Source organism: Erinaceus europaeus, chromosome 1 (assembly GCF_950295315.1).
Source record: "Erinaceus europaeus chromosome 1, mEriEur2.1, whole genome shotgun sequence".
Taxonomy (NCBI): domain Eukaryota; kingdom Metazoa; phylum Chordata; class Mammalia; order Eulipotyphla; family Erinaceidae; genus Erinaceus; species Erinaceus europaeus.
In genome coordinates, this window is record NC_080162.1 from 14,005,433 (window position 1) to 14,030,065 (window position 24,633).

Below are 24,633 nucleotides of genomic sequence, written 5' to 3' on the forward strand. Positions count from 1 at the left end.
AAATGAATTTTCTTAATCACATGCGACTAGGCTTCCTGATCGGTTTTTGATAGTTTCAAGGCTATCTGAACTGGAAAGAAAACTAGACTGAGGACGCACCTTCTCTGGTCCGTGCAAGACCCAGTTGTTTTTCTATTTTTTTAATCTTTATTTTTTGGATAGAGACAGTCAGAAAATGAGAGGAAGGGGGGGGGGGAGATAGGGAGACAGAGGGACACCTGCAGCCTTACTTCACGACTTGTGAAGCTTTTCCCCTGCAGGTGGGGACTAGGGGCTTGAACCTAGGCCCTTGCACACTGTAACATGTGCGCTCAACCAGGTGCGCCACCATCCGGCCCCTAAGATCCAGTTTCTAACCTCAGTCAGTACTCATGGCACTTAGAGAAGTTTTAGCACTATGTTATCTTCCTCCCCTCTCACTTTCTGGTAGCTCCAGCCCCCAAGAAAGCACTGGTCAACCTTGGCTTTCGGTGGTGTGCAGGATTGAACCTGGGACTTTGGAGCCTCAGGTATGAGAATCTCTTTGCATAGCCATTCCCCTATCACCTCTGCTTCCTTCTCACTTTCTGTGTGAGGAACTTGGCTTGGAGCAGTGAAGCTTCAATGATGACAAAAAGTCCACAATACAATTTTGAATTCAAAAGTTTAACCCATAGTTAATTAAGAGTAAAAAAAAAAAAATGAACATAACGCTAATTATACAAGCACGTCATAGAAAATATTACAACCTATTTTTCAAGTGAAATCTTGTCTTTTCCAGTGTTAATTAAAAATATGCATGAGCAGAAAACCATCATGTAACTATTGTTAGCAGTGAAACAGTTACACATAAACATGTAAATATTCCCAAATAGTAAGTTTTTGAAATTTAAATGCAAGAAGTCAGTTTCATCAACCTTCCATTTAAGAATAGACTAAAAAAAAATAAAATAACAGAGTACTAAGACAACTACTAGAAATATTACCATCGCTTCTAGTTTAATTACTGTTCAACAAGTTGCTCTTTTGTGAATTTTGATAAATTTTCACCACAGAGATGACTATTTTGTATGCCAAAGCACTTCTCTTCTTGCTGATGGCACAACATTTTATCCCTATTTATAGTAGAGTTGTTCTTTATTCATAGTAATACAGGAGATTGCATTCAAATGGCATTTAACAAAATTGTACCAACTGCCCTATAATTCCATTTTGGACTGAATTCATTAACTTCTCTGAGGTGCTGTACAGAAGCCTAAAGAAATATTTGACTGCCTTACATGAACGGTCCTTAAATCCAGGCAGTTTCTATTTTTAATAAACAGTGTCAGGGAAATTCAGTTAGTAGGATTTTAAAGGGTAAAGATAAGGTAAATATTACAGATGGATTTTGTTTTCCACATACCTTTACATCTATTTAAGGAAGTCAGGGGCAGTGCAGATAGCAAGGGTTTAGCAATACTCAGAGCAGAGCTGTCATCATGCCTGGCATTTTTATGAGTATTTTTCTTTCTTTTTAAAAAACTATTTTATTTATTCCCTTTTGTTGCCCTTGTTGTTTTATTATTATAGTCATTATTATTGTTGTTGATGTCGTTGTTGGATAGGACAGAGAGAACTGGAGAGAGATGGAGAAGACAAAGAGGGGGAGAGAAAGACAGACCCCTGCAGACACCCCTGTAGGTGGGGAGCCGGGGTCTCAAACCGGGATCCTTACGGGTCCTTGCACTTTGCGCCACCTGCGCTTAACCCGCTGCGCTACCGCCCGACTCCCTATGAGTGTTTTTCTTAAGAGTGCATTTAAAATAACAAAATGCTTTCTTTGTCCTTGTAAAATGCTCAAATTAAAAAAAAAAAAAAACTCACTCTTGTGTAACAGTTGAAAAACAATACTCTTCTTAATACCTTTGGAAGAAATGTATATCCAAGAACTTGAAATGTAAATGCAATATAGTCTATGTCATTATCTTTAGATCAGAATTATCACAGTTCCATAAAACATCAATTATTTTGTTATTTCTCAATTATATTATCACAATCTGACAGTCGACAATCTTTCTATATCCAGAAAGAAAAGGACACAAAAGAAGTATGAAAGCCAGCTCATACAGAGATGAAATCTCCTATTAGAAGGCCTATTTTTCTGTCAAAAACTTCGTTTAGAAAATGAGAAAAATGAATGTTTCTTTCCTTTGGAAGTAAAGGGAGAAAGGAGGGTGGAAGGTGGAAGGGTAGAGAGGAAGGAGGGTAGAAATGGTGAACAGAGAAGGGGAGAAAGAAAGGCAGGAGGACCAACTTTGTGTTAGCCCTTTGGGGTCAAAATAAACTAACAGTAAGCAGAATGTCACAGAAAGTACAGCAGAAAACCAGACAGGTTTCAGAGCAACATAAAAACAAGATGATTATGTAACACAGAAATATGTTATCTCTAACAAAAGCAAAAAGATCCCCAGAAAAGCATCAATAATTTTGGAGAGATAGCCCTAGGTTAATGGTTCTAACAAAAGGGCTACAGGGCAGGGCTAGAGAGCATAATGGTTATGCAAAGAGACTCTTGTACCTGAGGCTCCAAAGTCCCAGGTTCAGTCCCCTGCACCACCATAAGCCAGAGCTGAGCAGTGCTCTGGTAAAAATAAATAGATAAATTTATTTGTTTTATTGAGACAGAGAAGAAGAGAGGAGCCTGTGCAGGAGCCCGTAGCATCAAAGCTTCTGTCAATGCAGTGGGGGCTGGGCTGGAACCTGAGTCCTACATATGGCACAGCAGTAGATTAAGGAAGTGAACTACTTCAGGTCAGTTCACTTCAGGTCTGTTTAATGTGCCCCGCTGAGGGCACAGCTGCTAGGTAGTTTTGCTGTAAATTCTCTTTCTTATATACCTTAAGAATACTCATTAAAGAACAGTGAAAAGAATTTAAGTTGGAGTGTTAATATGGGCTTGTTATAAAGTTTCAAACTACACAAACAAAAACGGAGGCTAGATACCAGTTTCAGCAACAATTCTGCCTGCGGCCTCATCTAACTTTCAAATTAAAGGACAATGAAAGTAACAAGTGCTGTCAAAAGAGCAGGGGAGTTAAAGAAACAGACAAATTACGATCGTTCTATTCTTTAGATTTTTAATATTCCATTTATTAAATTGGCGACCACAAAAAATTTACAAGAGACTGATTTCTAGTTAGGAGAAAGAAATTAATCCTTTTTTTCCCCTCATGCCCAGCTTTTAGACACATATGTCTGAAGTTATTGGCAAGAACAGAGGAGTTCCTACTCATCAAATACTGTCTATCCTGGCGCTGCCAAGCACAGAGACCTTTGTATCATAGGTCCCCAGAGCCCCAATTCTTACTAGGAGTCCTGGGAAAACACAAAAGTAACCTGGCAGTTACGTCATTCTATATACATGGGGGAAAAAGGCTGCTATCTAAAAATAACAAAAAGTTCCATTTAAGCTAATTATATATACATACATACATATATGTATGTCCAGGGTTCATTTCACTTTTAATAATGCCACTCTGATCCAAACAGAGTTCTTAAAAGCTTTCAAGAGATCTCTAGAAATTATGTACAGGGCAGTCATTTATCTCTTTTATTTTTATTTTCTGCCATGATATTTCAAGTGTGGTTTGAGATGTTTAGTGCTGTTGTTAACACCTGATGGAAACTCTTTATTTGAAAATTCTTATTAGAATTTAAAACTGTTCACTTCTTGTTTACAAAAAAAGCATTTTTATATATTAAAAAGAATGTATCTTTTGTTCCATTAAGGTATTCCATCTTCTTGTTTTTTATCCCTCACTTTATTTCATAATCCTATTTGGGTCACTATGACTAGTTGTCATGGAAATTACCTCCTATGGAAATGATTCTAATGTCATGTTATAAGAATATGACTTTTTATGAATATTATTAATAGCAGACATCAATCCCTTGGTAGAGAAAAGGAAATCTAATTTAAAATTTTTAAAGCATTATCTTGAAATATAACCATAGCCAAATTTTATGTTTTTTTTTTTAAATCTGCCATCTGCTTTTCAAAGAAGTCTTAAGTGGATTTTAAAGTGTTAATCAGATACTCACTTCTCCAAATTTCAGTGTCATAACAGAAATTAGCACTACATATTAAAAAAAAAAGGGAGAACACTTCATCTACACCCCCCCCCCCCCCGCATTAACAAACATTAAGCTTCCCTTGTAAGAATCAATGCCAACAGGATTTAAGCACCCATCAAGGAAACAACTTTGAGTAGCACATCAGAAATTCCCTTTAAAGATGAAGAGTTTGAAATTCCAAAATGTATGCTTGGAATTTAAAAGGTCATTCAGTTCACTAATAAAGTCGAACAACAGATGAGAGCTAGTGAACCAATAGCTGAGAATTCCAGAATGCTACGGAGAAATTTTTTTTTTTTCGGGTGGGTTCTCTAATTTGTGGTTTGAATAAAACTTCTGAAACATTCCATTAGTATTAAAATTCTCACAATGAGAATATGGCTCATATTTAACACATTTTAAATAACTAGACAGTCTCTCCCCCAGGGAAATTTTAGTTCTTTCTTTTTCCTATTGCTTGTTCACTGTCTGGTGCTGACTTAGGAATAAATAACCCTTCCAACAATTAGGACATTGTTGAGAAATTGCCTCTTTAGCACTGCTGGGGAAATCACTTAAATTTTGAAAACCAAAAGTAAAACAGAAGTTCATTTTTTCACTGTAAGACATTTTATACCCCACGGCTTATGTATTAATGCTGGATGCAAATCACTACTATATTTACCTACAGAATTACGTTACTATGTTTGTGGTCACTCTGAATTAAACCTCACAGATAAAAATTTTGTTTGACGTTTCCTATATTAAAGATTTTCTATACTTGTGCTTGCAACCAAGATCTAGGGTCTAAAATGTCTTTGATAGATTTCTGCCTTGGAGCTGCCACTGGCTTGGCTTCAAAATTGGTTTTAGTGTCTTTGTGTTCACCATCGGTTAAACTGTTATTCCTAGCAGGAAGAAGCTTTTGAGGCATAGCCAATGGTTTCTGTAAGTGATGCATTAGGATTGATAATTTGGTATCCAAAGGCGATATCTGTGATACATTTGTTTTTTCCCAGTTGTCTTTAGCCAATGGATCTTTGTTGCTCTGTGTTTTTATGTTGAAAGGTGCTTTATCAGGCGGAGGAAGGGGAGCTCGTCTCTTTTTCCCTTTCCCCTCATGTAACTGCTCGCTTCCAGGAGATATTATCTTTTTCTGGATGACTGCTTGATGACTACCATCAAAGAGTGCGGCCCAAGGAGGCGGTGAGGATTCTTCATACTGACTAGAAAGAAACTGCCCATTTGTCTCTTCAATTTTTTTTTGTATTATATCTGTTACACTTTCAAGTTTCACAGGTGAATCAATGCCTGTAATAATTTAAAGAAAAAAGATACATGAGGAAAAATTCAAAGACAGCTTACTCTTGAGATGTTTTCTAAATCAAAAAGCTACCTACCATGGTCACCCAAAATAAGTCCTTCTTTCTGTTTTCTTTTAGAGAGAGGCAGAGAGCCAATACCCATGTCCAGTGGACAAGCAATTACAGAAGCTGGAACTCCCACCTTCTGTACCCTTAAAAGAATTTTGATCCACACTCTCAGAAGGAGAGACATGACAAGGGGAAGATGATCAGAGGGTTCTGAACTCCAACTCCATTAGGAACCAGAGAGAAAGGAGGAAAAAGGGAGGGACATTTAAATGTAATAATAGGTGTATGGCTGACTTGGAAAGGAAGAAGATAGGACCTTTAAAAAAAAAGCCAAATATATACAAATATAGACAGATATCGGTAGAGATAACAGTTAACCCATCTCTGCAACCCAGGGAACTGCTATAGCTTCCAATGGAGGGACTGGAAATCCAGAACTCTGGGGGTGAAAATGGTGCAGAGTTGAACCCTTGTTATCTTGAAATTTAGTAAGTCAATATTAAATCACTAATAAAATTTTTTTTAAAGAGAGAGAGTGGCAGAGAGAGAGAGAGAGAGAGAGAAAGACACACAACACCAAAATTTCCTTCAGTACAGTGGGGGAAAGGTTGGAACCTGGTTTATAACCAACATGGCAAAGCAGTGCTCTATCCAAGTGAGCCACTCCACTGGCCCAAATAAGTGCTTTACAAGCTTTATTTATAAATTAATGAGAGAGAGAGAAAGTGGGGGAGGTGGCGCCAGAGATAAAACTAGTGAGGCCTAATCTTCAAGTCCAGTGCTCCACCCACTGCACCACCTCTGAAGATTATTATTTTTTCTTTATTTACAAGCACTTAATTAGGCAAACAAAGATTCTGCTTGATCTTTGGATGTAGAGATTTATCAGTGTTAAATACTCATATGGTAGTAATAATAACCTAATTATACAAAAATACTCACAAATACCTAGAGATAAGATGAAAACCTAGTAGCCTAGAAGTAGAACATATACTGAATACTTACTATGCAATTAATAAAAAGAGTCAAGGTCCGTGCTAATCAGTGAATATTGAAAAAGCAAAAGATATTAGTAAAAACAAACAATAGAGGCCCCCAAACATCGCGTACTATGCTCAGCGTTCATGCATACCCATTTAAATATAGTCCTAAAAAAGTGCGTCAAATTAGCTTTCAAAGGAGAAACGCCATTTTTTTTAATTAAAAAAATCTAGAGATTAAGTATTTGTGCAATAACTTTTTTTTTAAATAATTTATTTCTTTATTGGGGAATTATGTGCAATAACTTTTGTTTTGGCACTTAAAATCTCTTTTGACATATAGGTAAGAATAGGCATCTGCTTTCCAAATCGATATGTAAATTTAGATGAGCATAACTCGATAGTTTTCATTTTTACAGACCAGCAAAACTTCTACTAAAAACGGGTGGCGGGAGTCAGGCGGTAGCGCAGCGAGTTAAGCGCACATGATGCAAAGCGCAAGGACCAGCGTAACCATCCCGGTTCGAGCCCTGGCTGCAGGGGAGTCGCTTCACAGGCGATGAAGCAGGTCTGCAGGTGTCTGTCTTTCTCTCCCCCTCTCTATCTTCCCCTCCTCTCTCCATTTCTCTCTGTCCTATCTAACAACGACAACATCAATAGCAATAATAACTTCGACAATAATAAAGAACAACAAGGGCAACAAAAGGGAAAGTAAATAAACATAAAAAATAAATAAAAAAATTTTTAAAGGGTGGCAAGGGAAATACAGTGAAATCCTGCTACAGAGGTATAATAAGGATGATGGGTGATACTTTCCTTGGAAAAAAAATTGGAAAACAGGGAAGATGTTAGATGAATCCATTTTTTAAAAAAACATGTAAACTCCAATGTATTATAAATTAAGGGTCATTAATAACAAAATAGACTAATGTTTAGCCTTGACTTATGCCTGATCATAACATTACTCACTGTAGCTCTCCTACAAAGATAAAGAAATACCCTTCAAAGTATAGGAAAATGGAAAATTAATGAGTCTATAAATCTAAAAAAATTCCAAACTACTAAAAACCATTTTTGGCTGAAGATGAAAGTTTTCACTTATTCATATTCATTTAACAACATACTTAAAAAAACAAATTTAATAAAATTCAGGGGAAAAAAAATACTGAACGTGATCATATTTCAGAATCTCCAATTTTTTATTTTCAGAATTTTAATCAGCTACTCAGCTAATATTTATTTTCAGTGTGCCCTTATTCATTTTGAAGCTTGAGCATTTTTGTTTGATCTTAAGCATTCAAACTATGAAAAATGTGTATTCATTAATTTTGCATTAATTCATCTATTAAACATGAGTTCCTTAGTCTATAATCAGTCTTTTTTTTTTTTTTTCCTTCTTCATTCATTTTGACTATGTGCTGAAAATTGTAGCATTTTAATGTCAACAGAATAAGCTGCTTGAGTATGGACAATGTTGTTTTTGTTACCCCGCAGCTTAGGAAAGACAAACCCCACTTACTCATATCATGGTAGACTGAAGTCGCCTCTTTTGTCAAGAACAAAGGTGGTTTCCGTGGTGACATAATCTCAATTTTCATAAGTTCTGCACAACAATGCTTCCACTGGCCTAAGAAAAACAGAAAAAGGCAGCTAGTTTAAAACACAAATGTGAAGACATGCATTTCATTTTCCACAGTTGTTTTTTCTATTTTGAAAAATAACTGAATTTATTAAGCTCTAAGTTAAGTGACTTAGAGCAAATGACTAAAATCTAGGCCTACGTATAATTTAAAAGTTTAGGCATAACAGTCATCAATTTTTAAAATATAATCTTCTGCACAGATACTAAGGTAAAAAAAAATCTCTATACTATTTCACTAAATGGTGGGTAACTAAAGTTTCTATACATATAAAGTTTCTATACATAAAAAACATATAACTAAAGTTATATGTTTTTTTCTTCTCTGAAATACTAATTAAAATCTTCCAGCATACAAGACAGTTGAAAGTTAAAAATCCACTAAAATACAGTTATATAGAAATGTGTGTGTTGGGGGGGGGGTAGTGGTTCTTAAAATCAGTTTGAACGTTTAACATCCTAATTAAGAAATTAGAACTGCTTATTTTAAGTTTTCACTTTATGGTGATAAGCATACTTTTCAAGGTCAGTTCACTAGAGAAATACTGTATCCAACTAAAAATAAAATTCTCAGATATTGTGCACTTAACATGCTGAATGTCAACTGCTTAGATACACTATGTCCATATACTTGTGTAATAAGTTACTGAGGCTCATCGTTCTCATAGCCCGTCTTTTATCAGTAGGAAAACAAATCTAAAAATGTCACACATGTTTTAGACTAAGGTATGCTACATACTTCTCCTTTTAAAAAAATACATTTTAATCCCTATACTCAATTGTTTTCTATGCCGTAAAAAAAATTAAAGGCATTTCATGTTTAGTTAAATGACCACTTTATTTTTGTTGTTTTTAGTCTAATGCAACTATTATGGTAATATTACACGGTTTGAATAAATTTGCAATCTACCACCTTACATAGCTAAGAAACAAAAAACCTTTTAGTATCTTTTAATGTAATGCTAAGTGTAAAATATAGCAAAAGTTCAAAATAACCACAAAACAACTCTTAAAAGGGAATGAAATCTTGAGCATGAAGCTTCAAAGGTTGCTCTGCAAATTTAAATCTAGGAGGGTCTGAGATCTGATAACTCATTTTTCCCTTCCACTTCCTTTTTTCAGATAAATATATAAAAGTCAGTTTTCCCTTTTTTGGGGGGGTAGAGGAGAGGAAAAAGTGTTCTTATCTAACGGAAAAAAAAAATGAAACCCTTTAAACCAGCAACATTTCTCTGTCACAATCTTAGACAAATTATAAACTGCTGTTATTTTCTCTATATAGATGAAAGCTTCTCTTTGTTAAAGTAGAAGCAGAATGCTAATCATGTTGAAAATTGGTAGAGGAGGCCACATTATCCCATGTGTAACTCAATTCAGATGTCTAAAGATACTATGTTCACAGGTCAAGACTACTCAATTCAAACATCAACACTGCCAGTGAATAAATCTGAATACAGAGTAATATCTGATACCAATGTTCCATCATAAAAACAAAAGCCCAGTATGGAAGGTTAAATGTGTTCCGTGCACAGAAAAACTCATATTAAAGACAGTTAATACAAATGTGTCTATTGTTTGAATCAAAATGATCTGTTATGTGAAATAAATGAAAACCAAAAAAAAAAAAATCTTTTAGCCACTTTTTTTTTAGTTATCATTTCTTTTTTCATCACCCATAAGTTACTCATTACATGATTTTTAGCTCTCCAATATTAAAAAATTGCTATTACCCTGTACCCTCCCTCCATCTCCCCCTTATAATATTCAGTGCTCAGATTCTTCCATGGGCCAAGCAGACCTAATCAGGTTAACCAGAAAAAACCTCATCAGTTTTCTCATAATTTCTAATTATCTCATTCTCCTGACTTTTACCCTTTAAGTATAGACAAAGAATGGACATTTTCTCTAAATATTAAAATAATTACCTTTCTCTGTTTCTGGACTTTTATCCATTTATCTGTCCTGGATGTGCAACTTGTTACAATATTGACTTTAAAAATTAAATAGATTATGTACATACATAAAAAAAATTAGAGGGAGTTGGGCGGTGGCACAGAGGGTTAAGTGCACGCAGGTGGCACAAAGCTTGCAAGGACCGGCGTAAGGATCCTGGTTCAAGTCCCCAGCTTCCCACCTGTAGCAGAGTCACTTCACAAGCGGTGAAGCAGGCCTGCAGGTGTCTGTCTTTCTTTCCCCCTCTCTGTCTTCCCCATCTCTCTCCATTTCTCTCTGTCCTATCCAATAACGATGACATCAATAATCATAACAATGTTAAACAACAAGGGCAACAAAAGGGAAAATAAATAAATAAATAAATATAAAAGATTAAAAAAAATTAGATAGACTAGGGAGGAAAGCACAGGGACTGGTTCAAGGATCCCAGTTCAAGCCCTGGCTCCCCACCGGCAAAGGAGGTGAGGGGTTTGCTTCACAAGCAGTTAAGTAGGTCTGCAGGTGTCTCTCTGACTCTCTCAATTTCTCTCTATCCTATGCAACAACAGCAACAATAACAATGGAAAAAAATGGCCACTAGGAGCAGTAGATTTGTAGTGTAAGCACTGAGCCCCAGTGATAAACCTGGAGGCAAAAAAAAACCCACCACCAACAACAAAAAAACTAGTATAGTCATGGGCCCTTTGGAATATACCTAAAATAGGCCTACTAACTATCTACAAAACAGAGACCTTCAAATCTTCATCTGCAATATTCCAGCCTTTAGGTTCATGATTAGTCAACAGTTTGTTTGGCTCTATATGTTAACTCTACTCTTTTTTCAGCCAGCAGGTTCCAGATGCTAACATGATGCCAACCTGACTTCCCTGGGCAGAAGACTCTAACAATGTGTCCTGGAACCCTGCTTCCCCAGAGCCCTGCCTAAGGGAAGAGAGAGGCAGGATGGGAGTGTGGATTGACCAACCAATGCCCATGTTCAGCGGGGAAGCAATTACAGAAGCCAGACCTTCCACCTTCTGCACTCCATAATGACCCTGGGTCCATGCTCTCAGAGGCTTAAAGAATAGAAAGCTATCAGGGGAGGGAGTGGGATACGGAGTTCTGGTGGTGGGAATTGTGTGGAGTTGTACCCCTCTTATCCTATAGTTTCTGTCAGTGTTTCCTTTTTATTAACAAAAACAAAAACAAAAAAGAAAGAACAAAAAAAAAGTCTTAGAGAAAGCATGCTCACTTTTTTTCTTTTGTCTTCCTTTACTAGTTCATGAGTGTTAAGACTGTGGACTTTTTAAAAAAGAATTTGTTTATTCACTATAAAGATAGGAGGGAGAGAAAGAACCAGATATCACTCTGGTACATGTGCTGCCGGGGATTGTACTTGGGACTTCATGGTCGAGAAACCAGTGCTTTATCCACTGTACCACCTCCCAGACCACAAGACGGTGGACTTTTAATGTCCAGTCACGGGGACCCTCCTGAGGGGTCAAAGTGTGAATGGCCCACACAAACTCAATTCTGAACACAGGCAGGTGAGGTCAATACAAGGAGTCTGATTAAGTCCTTCCCACGTGAAGGAAAACCAATTGGGTGAAAGTACTATTAGGTAGAACTGAATGTTTGCCCTTGGGCATGAGTTTGGAAACTGAGACTGTTCTTTTCAGCATGTGAGGAGGGAATCTGTGTTACGCTGACTGCACTGAAGTGTCTGGAGGTGCCAGGACAGAGCACGCAGACCTCTTACTGGGATGTGCATTCCTGAGGTCTCCCTGCATAGTCCCAGGTGTCACTGTGCTTTATCTCCATTTTCTCTCCCTGACCCAGCCATACTTTACAAACAAAAGAAAATTCCATTACTACAGTTGTAGTTCCACTTGATGATAAGTAACAGAAGCTATTTTAGATGTGCAAACATAGAAAAGGTGCAGGAAACTCTTGGCAAAAGCAGCAATGAATATCCTGAGTCAATAGTAGACATAAGTAACAGTGTGAATCTGAAGGATACATCAGCAAAAGTATTGTAAAAAGTCATTATAGGCACAGAAATTTGGTGGTGGGGGGTGGTGAGGAACTATGTCCTGTAATCTGACAGATCTTGTAAACTACTATTAATCACAAACTAAAACTTGGCTTGATTAAACAAGAGAGAGAGAGGGAGAGAAATGAGAAATTCTCCAACATCCGGAGGTGGTACAATGAATAGAGTTCTAGATTTGTATGTGAGGGATGATCTGCTCTTCCTCCCCCCCCACCACCAAGAAAACGTTTTAAAAAGAAGAAATTAGAAACTTATCATAATACACAGAAACAGACTGAAAGTCAAAACAGAGTAAAGTGAACACTACCAGAAGCACTCTATTTGGAGAAAAAAGCCAAAGAGAGATACAATGTACAAAGAGAACACAATAAAATTCAAACTACTTTGGAAATTTAAGAAGTAGACTTGAGGGAGTCGGGTGGTAGTGCAGCAGGTTAAGCGCACGTTGTGCAAAGCCCAAGGACCTAAGTAAGGATCCCGGTTCGAGCCCCGGCTCCCCACCTGTAGGGGAAGTTGCTTCACAGGTGGTGAAGCAGGTCTGCAGGTGTCTGTCTTTCTCTCCTCCTCTCTGCATTTCTCTCTGTCTTATCCAACAACAGGTTAAACACACATGGTCTAAAGTGCAAGGATGCAGCTTAAGGATCCCAGTTCGAGCCCCCAGAACCCCCCACCTGCAGGAGGGTCACTTCACAAGCGGTGAAGCAGGTCTGCAGGTGTCTGTCTTTCTCTCTCCCTCTCTGCCTTCCCCTCCCCATCTCCATTTCTCTCTGTCCTATCCAACAATGACAGCAATGACAACAACAATAATAAAATACAACAACAAGAGCAACAAAATTGGGGGAAAAAAGACAACTACTGGATGGTTTCACTCACATATGGAATAGAGAGATCTGATACACATGAACTTGAAAAAGGAAAAAACAAAGAAAGAAAGCCAGAAACAAGCAAACTATTTCTAAACCTTAATGATTATATTTGGAGGTGGGAGAGTAGAGGTGCAGACGTTTGGTGGGGGTGCGTGGTGTGGAACTATTAGTCAATGATAAAATAAGTGGAAAAGAACAAAGTTAATTTCATAAAACAAACACACAACAACAACAAAAAACAAACAGGCTTTCTATAGCAGACATCATGAAAAAAGTAAAGATAAGAGCAATAGGAATTCCAGAATGGAGGGGTGGGGGTGAACTGACCAGTCAAGGAAATAACAACTGAAAATTTTCCCAGTCCAAGGAATGACCAGAACATAAATATCCAGGAAGTGAAAAGAATACCCAAATACCTGAAACCAAAATGACCTATACCAAACAAGGTGACATTAGCAATAAAAGAACCAGAAAGAGAGGTAACATTACATCAGATAGTCACAGAAAAGTAAAGAATCTTAAGACATTATCATCAGCATTTATAGGCAAACATTGGACAACTTAAAAGTACAGATCAATATCCTTAATAAAACCAATGCAAAAGTGCTCAATAATTATTTTGACAAATACCAAGCAAATAATCCACCATGACCAAGTGCTTCATCCCAGGATGCAGGGATAGTTTAAAATACAAAAAGCTATAAATATATCACATTAAAAAAAGATAAAAATCATATGATCATATCAATGGAAACTAAGAAGCACTCAACAAAATTAACTACCCACTTATGATAAAACATCTTAGCAAACTTAGAGAAAAAGGCCCATACTTCAACATAGCAAAGGTAAGATAAACCACAACTAGCATAACATTGTGTAATAATAAAGAAAAAAAGTCGAAAGCTATTCCACTAAGATCTGGAATAAGAAAAAGATACCTAATCTAACCACTTCTATTCAATATAGCTCTGAAAGTCCTACCCAAAGCAGTCAGGAAAGAGAAAAATAAATAAATTTAACATATATATATATATGCATATATACACAAATATATGTGTGTGTGTGTGTATTTGAAGTCCAAATTGAAAGAGAAGCAATACTATTGTTATTTGTAACTGACATGATGATATAATTAGAGGATCCTCAAGATTACACCAAAAGCATCTAGAAATAATAAACTCAGTGAAGTACAGGATACAAAATCAATATACAAAACTCCTGCCATATTTCTGTACAGAATAATTGGAGGAAAGAAAAAAAAAAACTCTTTGTAAAAACTGCACCAAAAGAGACAAAATACCTTGGAATGAAACTAGCATAACAGGTGAAGGACATTTACACTGAAAACTATAATGCTTTGTTAAGAGAAATAAGCTAAAAAGAAACGCAAAGATAGTCTATACTCACACTGACCAGTGGAATAGAATTGAGAGCCCAGAAGTGAGCCCCCACACCTATGAACATCTAATCTTTGACAAAGGTGCCCAGACTATTTAACGGGGAAAGCAGAGTCTCTTCAACAAATGGTGTTGGAAACAATGGGTTGAAACATGCAAAAGAATGAAACTGAACCACTATATTTCACCAAATACAAAAGTAAATTCCAAGTGGATCAAGGACTTGGATGTTAGACCATAAACTATCAGATACTTAGAGGAAAATATTGGCAGAACTCTTTTCTGCATAAATTTTAAAGACATCTTCAATGAAACAAATCCAATTACAAAGAAGACTAAGGCATGCATAAACCTATGGGACTACATCAAATTAAAAAGCTTCTGCACAGCTAAAGAAACTACTACCCAAACCAAGAGACCCCTCACAGAATGGGAGAAGATCTTTACATGCCATACATCAGACAAGAGGCTAATAACTAAAATATATAAAGACCTTGCCAACCTCAACAACAAGAAAACAAATAACCCCATTCAAAAATAGGGGGAGGACATGGACAGAATATTCAGCACAGAAGAGATCCAAAAGGCCGAGAAACAGATGAAAAAATGTTCCAAGTCTTTGATTGTCAGAGAAATGCAAATAAAGATAACAATGAGATATCACTTCATTCCTGTGAGAATGTTATACATCAGAAAAGGTAACAGCAGCAAATCCTGGAGAAGTTGTGGGGTCAAAGGAACCTTCCTGCACTGCTGGTGGGAATGTCAATTGGTCCAGCCTCTGTGGAGAACAGTCTGGAGAACTCTCAGAAGGCTAGAAATGGACCTACCCTATGACCCTGCAATTCCTCTCCTGGGGATACATCCTAAGGAACCCAACACATCCATCCAAAAAGATCTGTGTACACATATGTTCTTGACAGCTCAATTTGTAATATCCAAAACCTGGAAGCAACCTAGTTGTCCAACAATGACCCTGGGTCTATGCTCCCAGAGGGTTAAAGAATAGGAAAGCTATCAGGGGAGGCGAAGGGATATGGAGTTCTGGTGGTGGGAATTGTGTGGAGCTGTACCCCTCTTATTCTATGGTTTTGTCATTGTTTCCTTTTTATACATAAAAGAAATTTTAAAAAGGATGACAAAGGAGCAGGTGGTGGAGCACCTGGTTAAGCCCACACTTTACAGTGCACAAGACCTGAGTTCAAGTCCCTCGACCTCACCCGCAGGGGGCAAAGCTTCACGAGTGGTGAAGCAGGGCTGCAAGCATCTGTGTCTTTTCCTCTCTATCTAGCCTTCCCCTCTCACTCTGCTCACACACATATAAAAGGACTGACATTATGTCATTCTAGATAAAATGGATGAAACTGGCAGTGATTAATGTGAAGTAGTCAGAAAGTGAGGTGAGCAATTACTGGATTGTTCCGCTCAGATATGGAATATAAATAACCACAACAAATAAGCCTGCATTAAAATAATAATTGGCTATGAAAATTATGGTGGTTACAGGAACAGGCAGAGGGGAGTGTAGGGGATGGCTGGAGGGTATTATTTGCTGTAAGAACACAGGCACTTGGTGGTGGGCATAACTAAACATATTTAAGTACACACAGGTGTGACTATCCCCCTAAAGTCTTTTAATATAATGTTAAATCAATACAAGCATTCAAGAAAAGAATGTCTTACTTACTAATGCACACATTGACTTACTGAGATCAAAGATATGTTGCCAGAAGGCTTCCATCCATTTCTCAATATCTTCCCTATTATCAACTGTAAAAACATGAGCCACGCTCTGTCCAGGAACAGGATTAACGACAGAGAACTTATGGGTGTTTCTCTTGGCATCTTTATCCACTGTTCGTATTCTGGTGTCCTAAACATTAAGACAAAAAAAATTTTTTTTTTTATAAATGGGGACAAACTTGATGTTTTTATTTATTTTCCCTTTTGTTGCCCTTGTTGTTTTTTCATTGTTGTTGTAGTTATGCTTGTTGTTATTGATGTTGTCGTTGTTACATAGGACAGAGAGAAATGGAGAGAGGAGGGGAAGACAGAGCGCGGAAGAGAATGATAAAACACCTGCAGACCTGCTTCACAGCCTGTGAAGCGACTCCCCTGCAGGTGGGGAGCCGGGGGCTTGAACTGGGATCCTCGTGCTGGTCCTTGCGCTTTGCACCAAGTGCGCTTAACCCGCTGCACTACCGCCCGACTCCCCCAAACTTGATGTTTTATATGAGAATATTTTTGTAATGACCAGGTAATTTATTGCTTAGCTACCGTATTTAAGCCAGAAGCAATTTTCATGGTAATGCTGGTGACTTGAAGCTTAAAAGATAGAATTTTGAGGATCTAGGAGATACCCTACAGTGGAAAGCACACTCCTTCCCGAGTCCCGGCACCGCATGGAAGCACCCTGGGCAGTGCAACATGAGTGTGGCAGATAGTGAAGCAGTGCAGTGATGTTTCTCCTTCCTTCTCTCTGAAAAAAATCAACACGGAAGCTACTTAGCAGTATGATGCTTGTGTCAGGCTGTGGGTTTACCTCATGGCATCACGTACGGGGGGTGGGGGAGAATGTAATTTTGAGAATTTTCCATATGCAAACTAAAATGAGAAACTTTTAAAATGTTTTATATCAAAAGTACTGAGTATGTTACCAAGTCTGCTACATACAGCACTTGTATTTAACTACAGGAGATCGAAACAGTTTTGTTCTCTCAGGTTAAGGGAATTTGCATTTATATACGTATTAAAATTTTCCATCAAAACAATACAACATGTTATAGCCACAATGTGACTAATATGTGAACTATATTTCCAAAAACAATAAAGTCAAAGCAACAATAAAATATGTTCCTTAGTCTAACTCTCATACATAGTGTCACTATTTAAAAAATAAAACTGTAACTTTGTAATTACTGTAGCATAATAGGGTCTTCTCATTTATTTCGTATTTAACATATGTTTACAAAGGTCTGTAGCCTAATATAATCTCATCATGTAGAAATATTTTTTGAAACACTGAATGCAGTGCTCTACGACAAAGGCAACGGATAGTCCAAAATGTTTCTCTTTTTTTTTTTTTCTCAGATTAATTCTTTATTGGGGGATTAGTGGTTTTTAGTAAGTACAGTTGTTGGTATGTGTATCATTTCTCAGTTTTATGCAGAACACTCACCCCTGGACTCCTTCATGTTGGTACAATATATCAAGCTCAGTCCAACTGTTTCTCTCTCTGTTCTTACTTTTCCACTTCTATGAGTGAGGTCATCCCATATTCCTCCTTCTCTTTCTGGCTTATCTCACTTAACATGATTCCTTCAAGCTCCATCCAAGATGAAGTGAAGAAAGTGAACTGATCAGTAGTCCAAGCCTTTTCTTCTGAGTGCTACTAGGTATAACTCTGTTGTGATACTTAGTGGGACCACTGACAGAGGAGAAAAAGTCTGTCACAAGTCACAACAGACACAGTATCCAGCTGTATAACAAGTTAGCAACTACATGTAATTTTAAAGGTGTGTGCGTGTGAAGTCTAGAACAGCAGAAGAGACCTATTGGTATTTATTGCGCATCGAGAAGGATTTGTGTTCCTGAATAATGATCAGTATTTTAGAGATACCCTACCCTAAAATGTGAGTCACATATAAAATTTAAGACTTTCTAATAATTTTAATAAATAAGAATAAAATATGCCTACTAGCTCTCTATAAAATGGAGGACCCCCCCCCCACTTTTCATCTGCACTATTCCAGCCTTTAAGTTCAAGATTGTTCAACAATTTGTTTGGCTTTGTATGTTAACTCTCTTTTTAGCCACCAGGTTCCAAATGCTAGCATGATGCTGACCAGACTTCCATGGACAGACAACCGGATCAATATGTCCTGGAGCTCTGCTTCCCCAGGACCCACCCTACTAGGGAAAGAGAGAGGAAGGCTAGGAGTATGGATTGACCTGTTAACACCCATATTCAGTGGGGAAGCAATTACAGAAGTCAGACCTTCCACCTTCTGCTACCCACAATGACCTTGGGTCCATACTCCCAGAGGGTTCAGAGAATAGGAAAGCTATCAGGGGAGGGGATGGGAATATGGAGATCTGGTGGTGGGAATTGTGTGGAGTTGTACCTCTCTTATCCTATGGTTTTGTCAATGTTTCCTTTTTATAAAAAAAAAAAAGAAGAATGATGAGAATGATATAACTCTACACTTTTCAAAACAATCTATTTCCTGAACTCAATATACTCAAAACATTATTCTAACATGCAATCATGTAATGTCAAAATTTGGAATATTTTACATTCTTTTCTCTCATATGAAACCTCCAAAATCATCTTAATTTGGACAAGTTACATTTTAAGTGCCTAATAGTCATTAGTGGTTAGTGGATATTGTATTGAGCAGATCAGTTCTAGAGGTCTATGGTTAAGCTTATATTATTCAGAATAGTATTTGGCTAGTAGTTGCAAAAAGTGATTCAGAGGGGAAGAAATTCTTAAGTGGACTGAGTGTGTAAGTTTTAGGGGAGGGTAGATAGCATAACAGTTATGCAAAGAGGCTGCCATGCTTGATCCCCTATACTACTATAAGCCAGAGCTGAGCAGTGCCCTGGCTAAAAGAAATAAATAAAGAAAAAAGAAAAGGTTGTATGTAGGCATGGTAATCAAAACTTTCATATAAATAATGCTGTCTGGCTGGGTGGTGGTGCACCTGGTTGAGTGCAAGTTACAAAGCTCAAGGACCCAGGTTCAAGCCCCTGGTACCCACCTGCAGGGCTTTGCAAGTGGTGAGGCAGTGCTTCAGGCCTCTCTCTCTCTCTCTCTCTCTCTCTCTCTCTTTCTACCCTCTTAGTTTCTGGCTATCTCTATCCAATAAGTAAAGAAAATAAAAATAATTGAAAAAAATGATGTCTGTGGGCAATTATATTGAACTGTTGGAGAAGTCATGACACTATTTCTATGCAAAAATGTGTCATTCCTTTTCTAGCAGTCTAGCAAAAGTAGTAAAGAAAAGTTATTCAAACTCTGAAAAGTACACAGATACAGACAAGTGGAAGCTATCTTAAGGTGCTCTTTTTTAAAAGGAAAAAATTCTTTCTAAAAAATAATAAGACAAAACCCAGTAACACTAATGTTAATGAAACTTGGAGTAACATAAAATATTCCAGTGCTAAACATTTAAAGTCTATTCTGTTATTTAAAAAAAAAAATGAATGTAAAGGTCTTCAGATGATCATAACAGACTCATGTCCAGAATTACCATTTTATCATAATGGGTCTTTTTCTTAACACTCCTATGGTAATAAGCCTTGTAAATTAATTCTTTACAAGGAGTAATTTATGCAAATATAAAAAGCTGCCCTAAATGGCATTTTTGTAGCCTGAAAAATGCACATTATCAACCTCTTTAGATATAAAGCTTATTATCACTAACAGAGAATGACTTAAACTCTGGGAAGAACCTTTGATATACTCCTCTACCAGAGTCATTGAAGGCTGACTTGGCAGGAGGTTTGGGGTCCTTTCTTGTAGTATTAAGGGAAAAAAAAAAGAAAAAAGGAAGAAGAAAAATTTTGTTGGCAAAATTGTGCTTCCCTCCACCCAAGTTCATTTTAGTACAAATTTTTGTATTATCTTTGGTATATAGGATTGAGAGAGATTTGACCTTTACATAAGGAAAGCAGAACTATAAATAAAGCATATGAATATTTTTCTAAGATATTTCACAAGGAAATAACTATGTAGAAAATCTAATATATTGGACCACTGACATCACTTGAAGAGAAGATAAAGCAAAGCTTCCTGAGTGCTGAAGCGGTGCTGCATCTCTCTTTCTCCCTCTCTAGCTCCACATTCCCTCTCAATGTCGCTGTTTTTCTCCAAAGTAAATAAATAAATAAATAAATAAAAACTTTATTTTATTTTTTTATTTTTTAAATATTTATTTTATTTATTTATTCCCTTTTGTTGCCCTTGTTTTATTGTTGTAGTTATTATTGTTGTTGTTGGATAGGACAAAGAGAAATGGAGAGAGGAGGGGAAGACAGAGAGGAGGAGAGAAAGACAGACACCTGCAGACCTGCTTCACCGCCTGTGAAGCGACTCCCCTGCAGGTGGGGAGCTGGGGTTCGAACCGGGATCCTTATGCCGGTCCTTGTGCTTTGCACCACCTGCGCTTAACCCACTGCACTACAGCCCGACTCCCATAAATAAAATTTAAAAGGAAATATCGATTGTGTGACAAAATTAATTAATTCTAGTTAACAGAAAGATCCCATTAGGTTGTGCATGATTTCAAATTAAAACTGTACATTACGGAAAATTTCCAGGAGCATGGCCATGGAGTAACAGCAGACAAGAAAAGTGAACACAGAACACATAAAACCTCAAATGGCAGATGAAACTTTCCAATATTTAATCCTTTGTGTGTGGACAGAGGGGCAAAAAGGGGTGAGAGAAAGAATCCCAGTAAAGGAGAAACGGTGAATGCCAACAGTAAGACACCATCTTGAGCCTATGACAACATAGTGGAACATAGTGCTTGCTGCCTGCTGGAGAGTGGCTACTCTCTATGCTCTTAACCCATCACTTCAAGGCCAGAAGGGCACTGAACTCCTTGTAAGGGATCACCTGGGGGTAGCACAGTAAACTTCTGGAGAAGCTATGTGATCTCTCCCTGCCCTAAGGACCATTCATAGGAGATCAAGCAGGTTCTCCTTGTCACGCCATCAACAGGAGACTGGATAACAAAACTGTGGGATACATAGTCAATGAAATATTTCTGTGGGGCCAGGTGGAGGTGCACCTGGTTAAGTGCACACGCTACAGTGCGCAAGGACAGGGGTTCAAGCCCCTGGTCCCCACCTGCAAGGGAAAAGCTTCATGAGTGATGAAGTAGGGCTGCAGGTGTCTCTCTTCCTCTCTATCTCCCCCACCCCTCTCAATTTCTCTCTGTCTCTATCCGATAATAAATAAATAAGCAAATGATTTTTTACATTTTTTAAAAATTCTTTTTTAAATATTTATTCCCTTTTGTTGCCCTTGTTGTTCTATTGTTGTAGTTATTATTGATGTCGTTGTTGTTGGATAGGACAGAGAGAAATGGAGAGAGGCAGGGAAGACAGAGAGGGGGAGAGAAAGATAAGACACCTGCAGACCTGCTTCACTGCCTGTGAAGCGACTCCCATGCAGGTGGGGAGCTGGGTGCTTGAACCCGGATCCTTATGCTTTGCGCCACCTGTGCTTAACCTGCTGTGCTACCGCCTGACTCCAGCAAATGATTTTTAAATAAAGAAATATTACTCTATAATTAGAAAGGATGACAGTGTCCTTCAGGACAAAATGGATGTAATTTAAGAATAAAGCAAGGAGGTGAAAGTAAACTGGTAGGTGGTTTCACTTGTATATGAAATATAGATAATTGAAATATGTAAATTTATTAAACAAAAAAAAAAAGTCAAACTGCACTCTTTCTCTAAGACGTTGTGAGAACCTTGGTGGTTATTGGTGAGAGTTGAAGAGAAAAGCACTTGACAAGGACTAGCCCCACAACTCTGTGATCTAATGAACTACAGATACCAACAAAATTAAAAATAAAAAACAAGCTTTCACACACTTAGTCTTTAGAATACAGATACACAAGAAGCTGAGTGAACACCTTTATTCCTGATTAAAATATCCTCATAGGGCGGGGTAGATAGCTTAATGGTTATGCAAATAGACTCTTTGGCCTGAGGCTCCAAAGTCCGAGGTTTAATCCCCTCCCCTAAACATCACCATAAATCAGTGTTGAGCAGTGTTCTGGTAAAAAAAAAAATAATAATAATAATAAATAAAATATTTTAAAAATATATCATCATAAACTATCAAAACTCAAAGAAAAAAAATTTACAGGCTGCTAAAAGAAGAAACTGATGTACAAATGTAGGAATGGTTTATCACAATTTCACCAGATTTCTTACCACAAACTCTAGAGGCAAAACAAGAATGGAGTGTCATATTCAACATATTCAAAAGATAAGACTCACCAGGCACAAATACTCTACCCTGCAAATTTATCCTTCAAAATGACAAAGAAATTGTTGGGAAATTGTGCAGATGTGGTTGAACATTGGCAGGGCCCACAAACCACTCTATTTCCATGCAAATATTATTTACAGTTCCCCACTATGTTATCCCCTCAGGGTATTGCTAATTCAGTTAAAGCCATTGCAACAGTTGCTAAGGACACTTCCATCTTCCCAGCATGCCTTTTGCCTCTCTCCACCCCCTTTCCTAGCCAATCCCATCCCGACTTGCCACTTCCGGTTTTTTGCCCTATAAAGCCTGCTGCTGTTCCGGTTTCTCTCTCTCCCTCTCTCTCTTTTTCCCTCTCTCTCTTTCTCTTCCGCATCCTCACCTGGAGAAGGGCAGGCCTGTATAGCAGGAGGCGGCCATTTTGCTAGCTCCACGAGGCCTAAACCCACTGTGCCCGCACCCAACTCTGGGGCTCCCACATGAATAAAGATTTGTGTTCCCATGGCCACGAGTTCCTAGTCTCTTCTCTCTCCCGCGACGTGCAACCCGACAAGAAATAAAAGCTTTCTCAAACATACAGAAACTAAAAGAATTTCCTACTATCATCCCTCCCTTGCAAGAATTACTGAATGGAGACCCACAAGAAAAGAAGCAAAGGAATATAAACTTTAAGTAAGGTGACCAGCAGTGGAATAGAACCAACAACACAACAGTAACAGAAGAATGATGAAATAGAAAAGAGAGGGATAAAGAACAGAGCAGTACAATGTAATGATGATGAATCCAGACCAACTTAAAAAAAATATTGACACACAGTAAGTCAGACAGGATACTCATGGGAACCTCAAAACAAAATATGAATCAGAGACCCAAAGAAAGTACAAATAAAATCAGTAAGAAACCCATCACAGCAATGTATAGCCATGAAGCAAGAGAAACAAATGAATCAGGTTGGCAAGATTACTCAAGTACTGGGCTCCTAGGAACGTACTTTAAATAAACACCCTAGCTTTTTTTCTTCCCTAGGGTCCCATTCTCATGTATTCTATTCCTACTATTTGGTTCCTGCTTATTAAACATTTTTTCCCCCTGCTTAGTATCTTAGTGTCTTTCAGCCGCCAAGTCACAGATGCTACTACAGGCCCCTCCTGACCTCCCTGGTAGATGACCTTGCTATTGTATCCCCAAACCTCCCCTCTACAGATCCCTAAAGTACAAGGGAAAGATAAAAGGCCACCTGGGGTTATGGATCAACTGGCCAACATCCAAGTCGAGCAGAGAAGCAGTTATTGAAGCCAAAACTCCTTCCTTCTGCACATCCAAAGTAATTTTGGTCTATATTCCCAGAGGGAGGAAATATTAAGAGGAAGATGACTAGAGGATTCTGAACCCCAGTTCTACTGGGAACCTAAACTTTTGAAACCTAAACTCTTTGTTTTTGTAGCATCACTGAGAAAGAAGAGGATGGGGAGAATATGTGAGGGAGTCAAGCCCTGTTTCCCTTACCTGAGAGGGAGCAGAAAGGGAAACAGAAATTATAATTGGTGTGGGTGTGGCTTAGGAAGGATGTAAAGGTGGGGTCTCAAAAGTAAATGAAAATGGGCATCAGCTTTCACAAGCGGTTATCCGTTTTTGCCCTGTTGTGTGCTCTTTTTCATTTTCCTGATTAAGACTTTAGAATATTTTGGGGGGAAATGCCCTTATGAATAATACTTAAGAGTTAGAGGGGGCAAGCCTTTAACCATAGAATAAAAATCATTTGAGTCTTATAAATGCAGAAGGTGAAGGAGGAGGACACATATATTCAATGGAATTCAGCAGTTAAAAAGAGGCTATACTGTGTTTTTGTTGTTGTTATTGTTGTTTTTTGTTTGTCTGTTTTGTTTTTGGAGGGGGGACAAAATGAATGGAACTACTGGCAGTGATTATACTTAGTGAACCAAGTAAGGGAGTGATGGATAACTATGAGATGACTTCACTCACATGTGGATTACAGAAAAATGAAATACATGACTTTTACAAAAAAGAGGGTGTTGTTGTGTGCCGCGGAGAAGAGAGAGAGGAGGTCTGAAGCGAAGAGGGAACATAAATCTTTATTTGCACTGGCACCTCAGAGTTGGGTGCTAGAGAAACAGGTTGGGCCATGTGGAGGTAGCGAAAATGTAACCTGTCCTGCGTCTGAACACCGAAGTGGAGCGCTGGCAAGAGATCAAGGTGCGGAAGAAGAAGGGCTTTTATAGGAGCAGCTTTTTCAATGGGAAGGGGGTGGAGTAACCATAGCACTCCAGGATAGGATAATAACTCTCGC

The 24,633-nt window shown here is 37.9% G+C and overlaps 1 protein-coding gene across 1 annotated transcript in view; it reads right to left on the reverse strand.

The window, feature by feature from the left end:
- Window positions 1-1,875: 1,875 nt before the first annotated feature.
- Window positions 1,876-24,633, reverse strand: part of RTKN2 (rhotekin 2) — a 99,090-nt gene continuing 76,332 nt past the window's right edge. The window contains exons 10-12 of the mRNA XM_007517381.2: window positions 16,022-16,187; window positions 7,947-8,054; window positions 1,876-5,385 (exon numbers count right to left, since the gene is read on the reverse strand). Coding sequence (XP_007517443.1) covers window positions 4,850-5,385; window positions 7,947-8,054; window positions 16,022-16,187 — 810 coding nt within the window. The 3' untranslated portion in view covers window positions 1,876-4,849. The remainder of the gene's footprint in view (window positions 5,386-7,946; window positions 8,055-16,021; window positions 16,188-24,633) is intronic.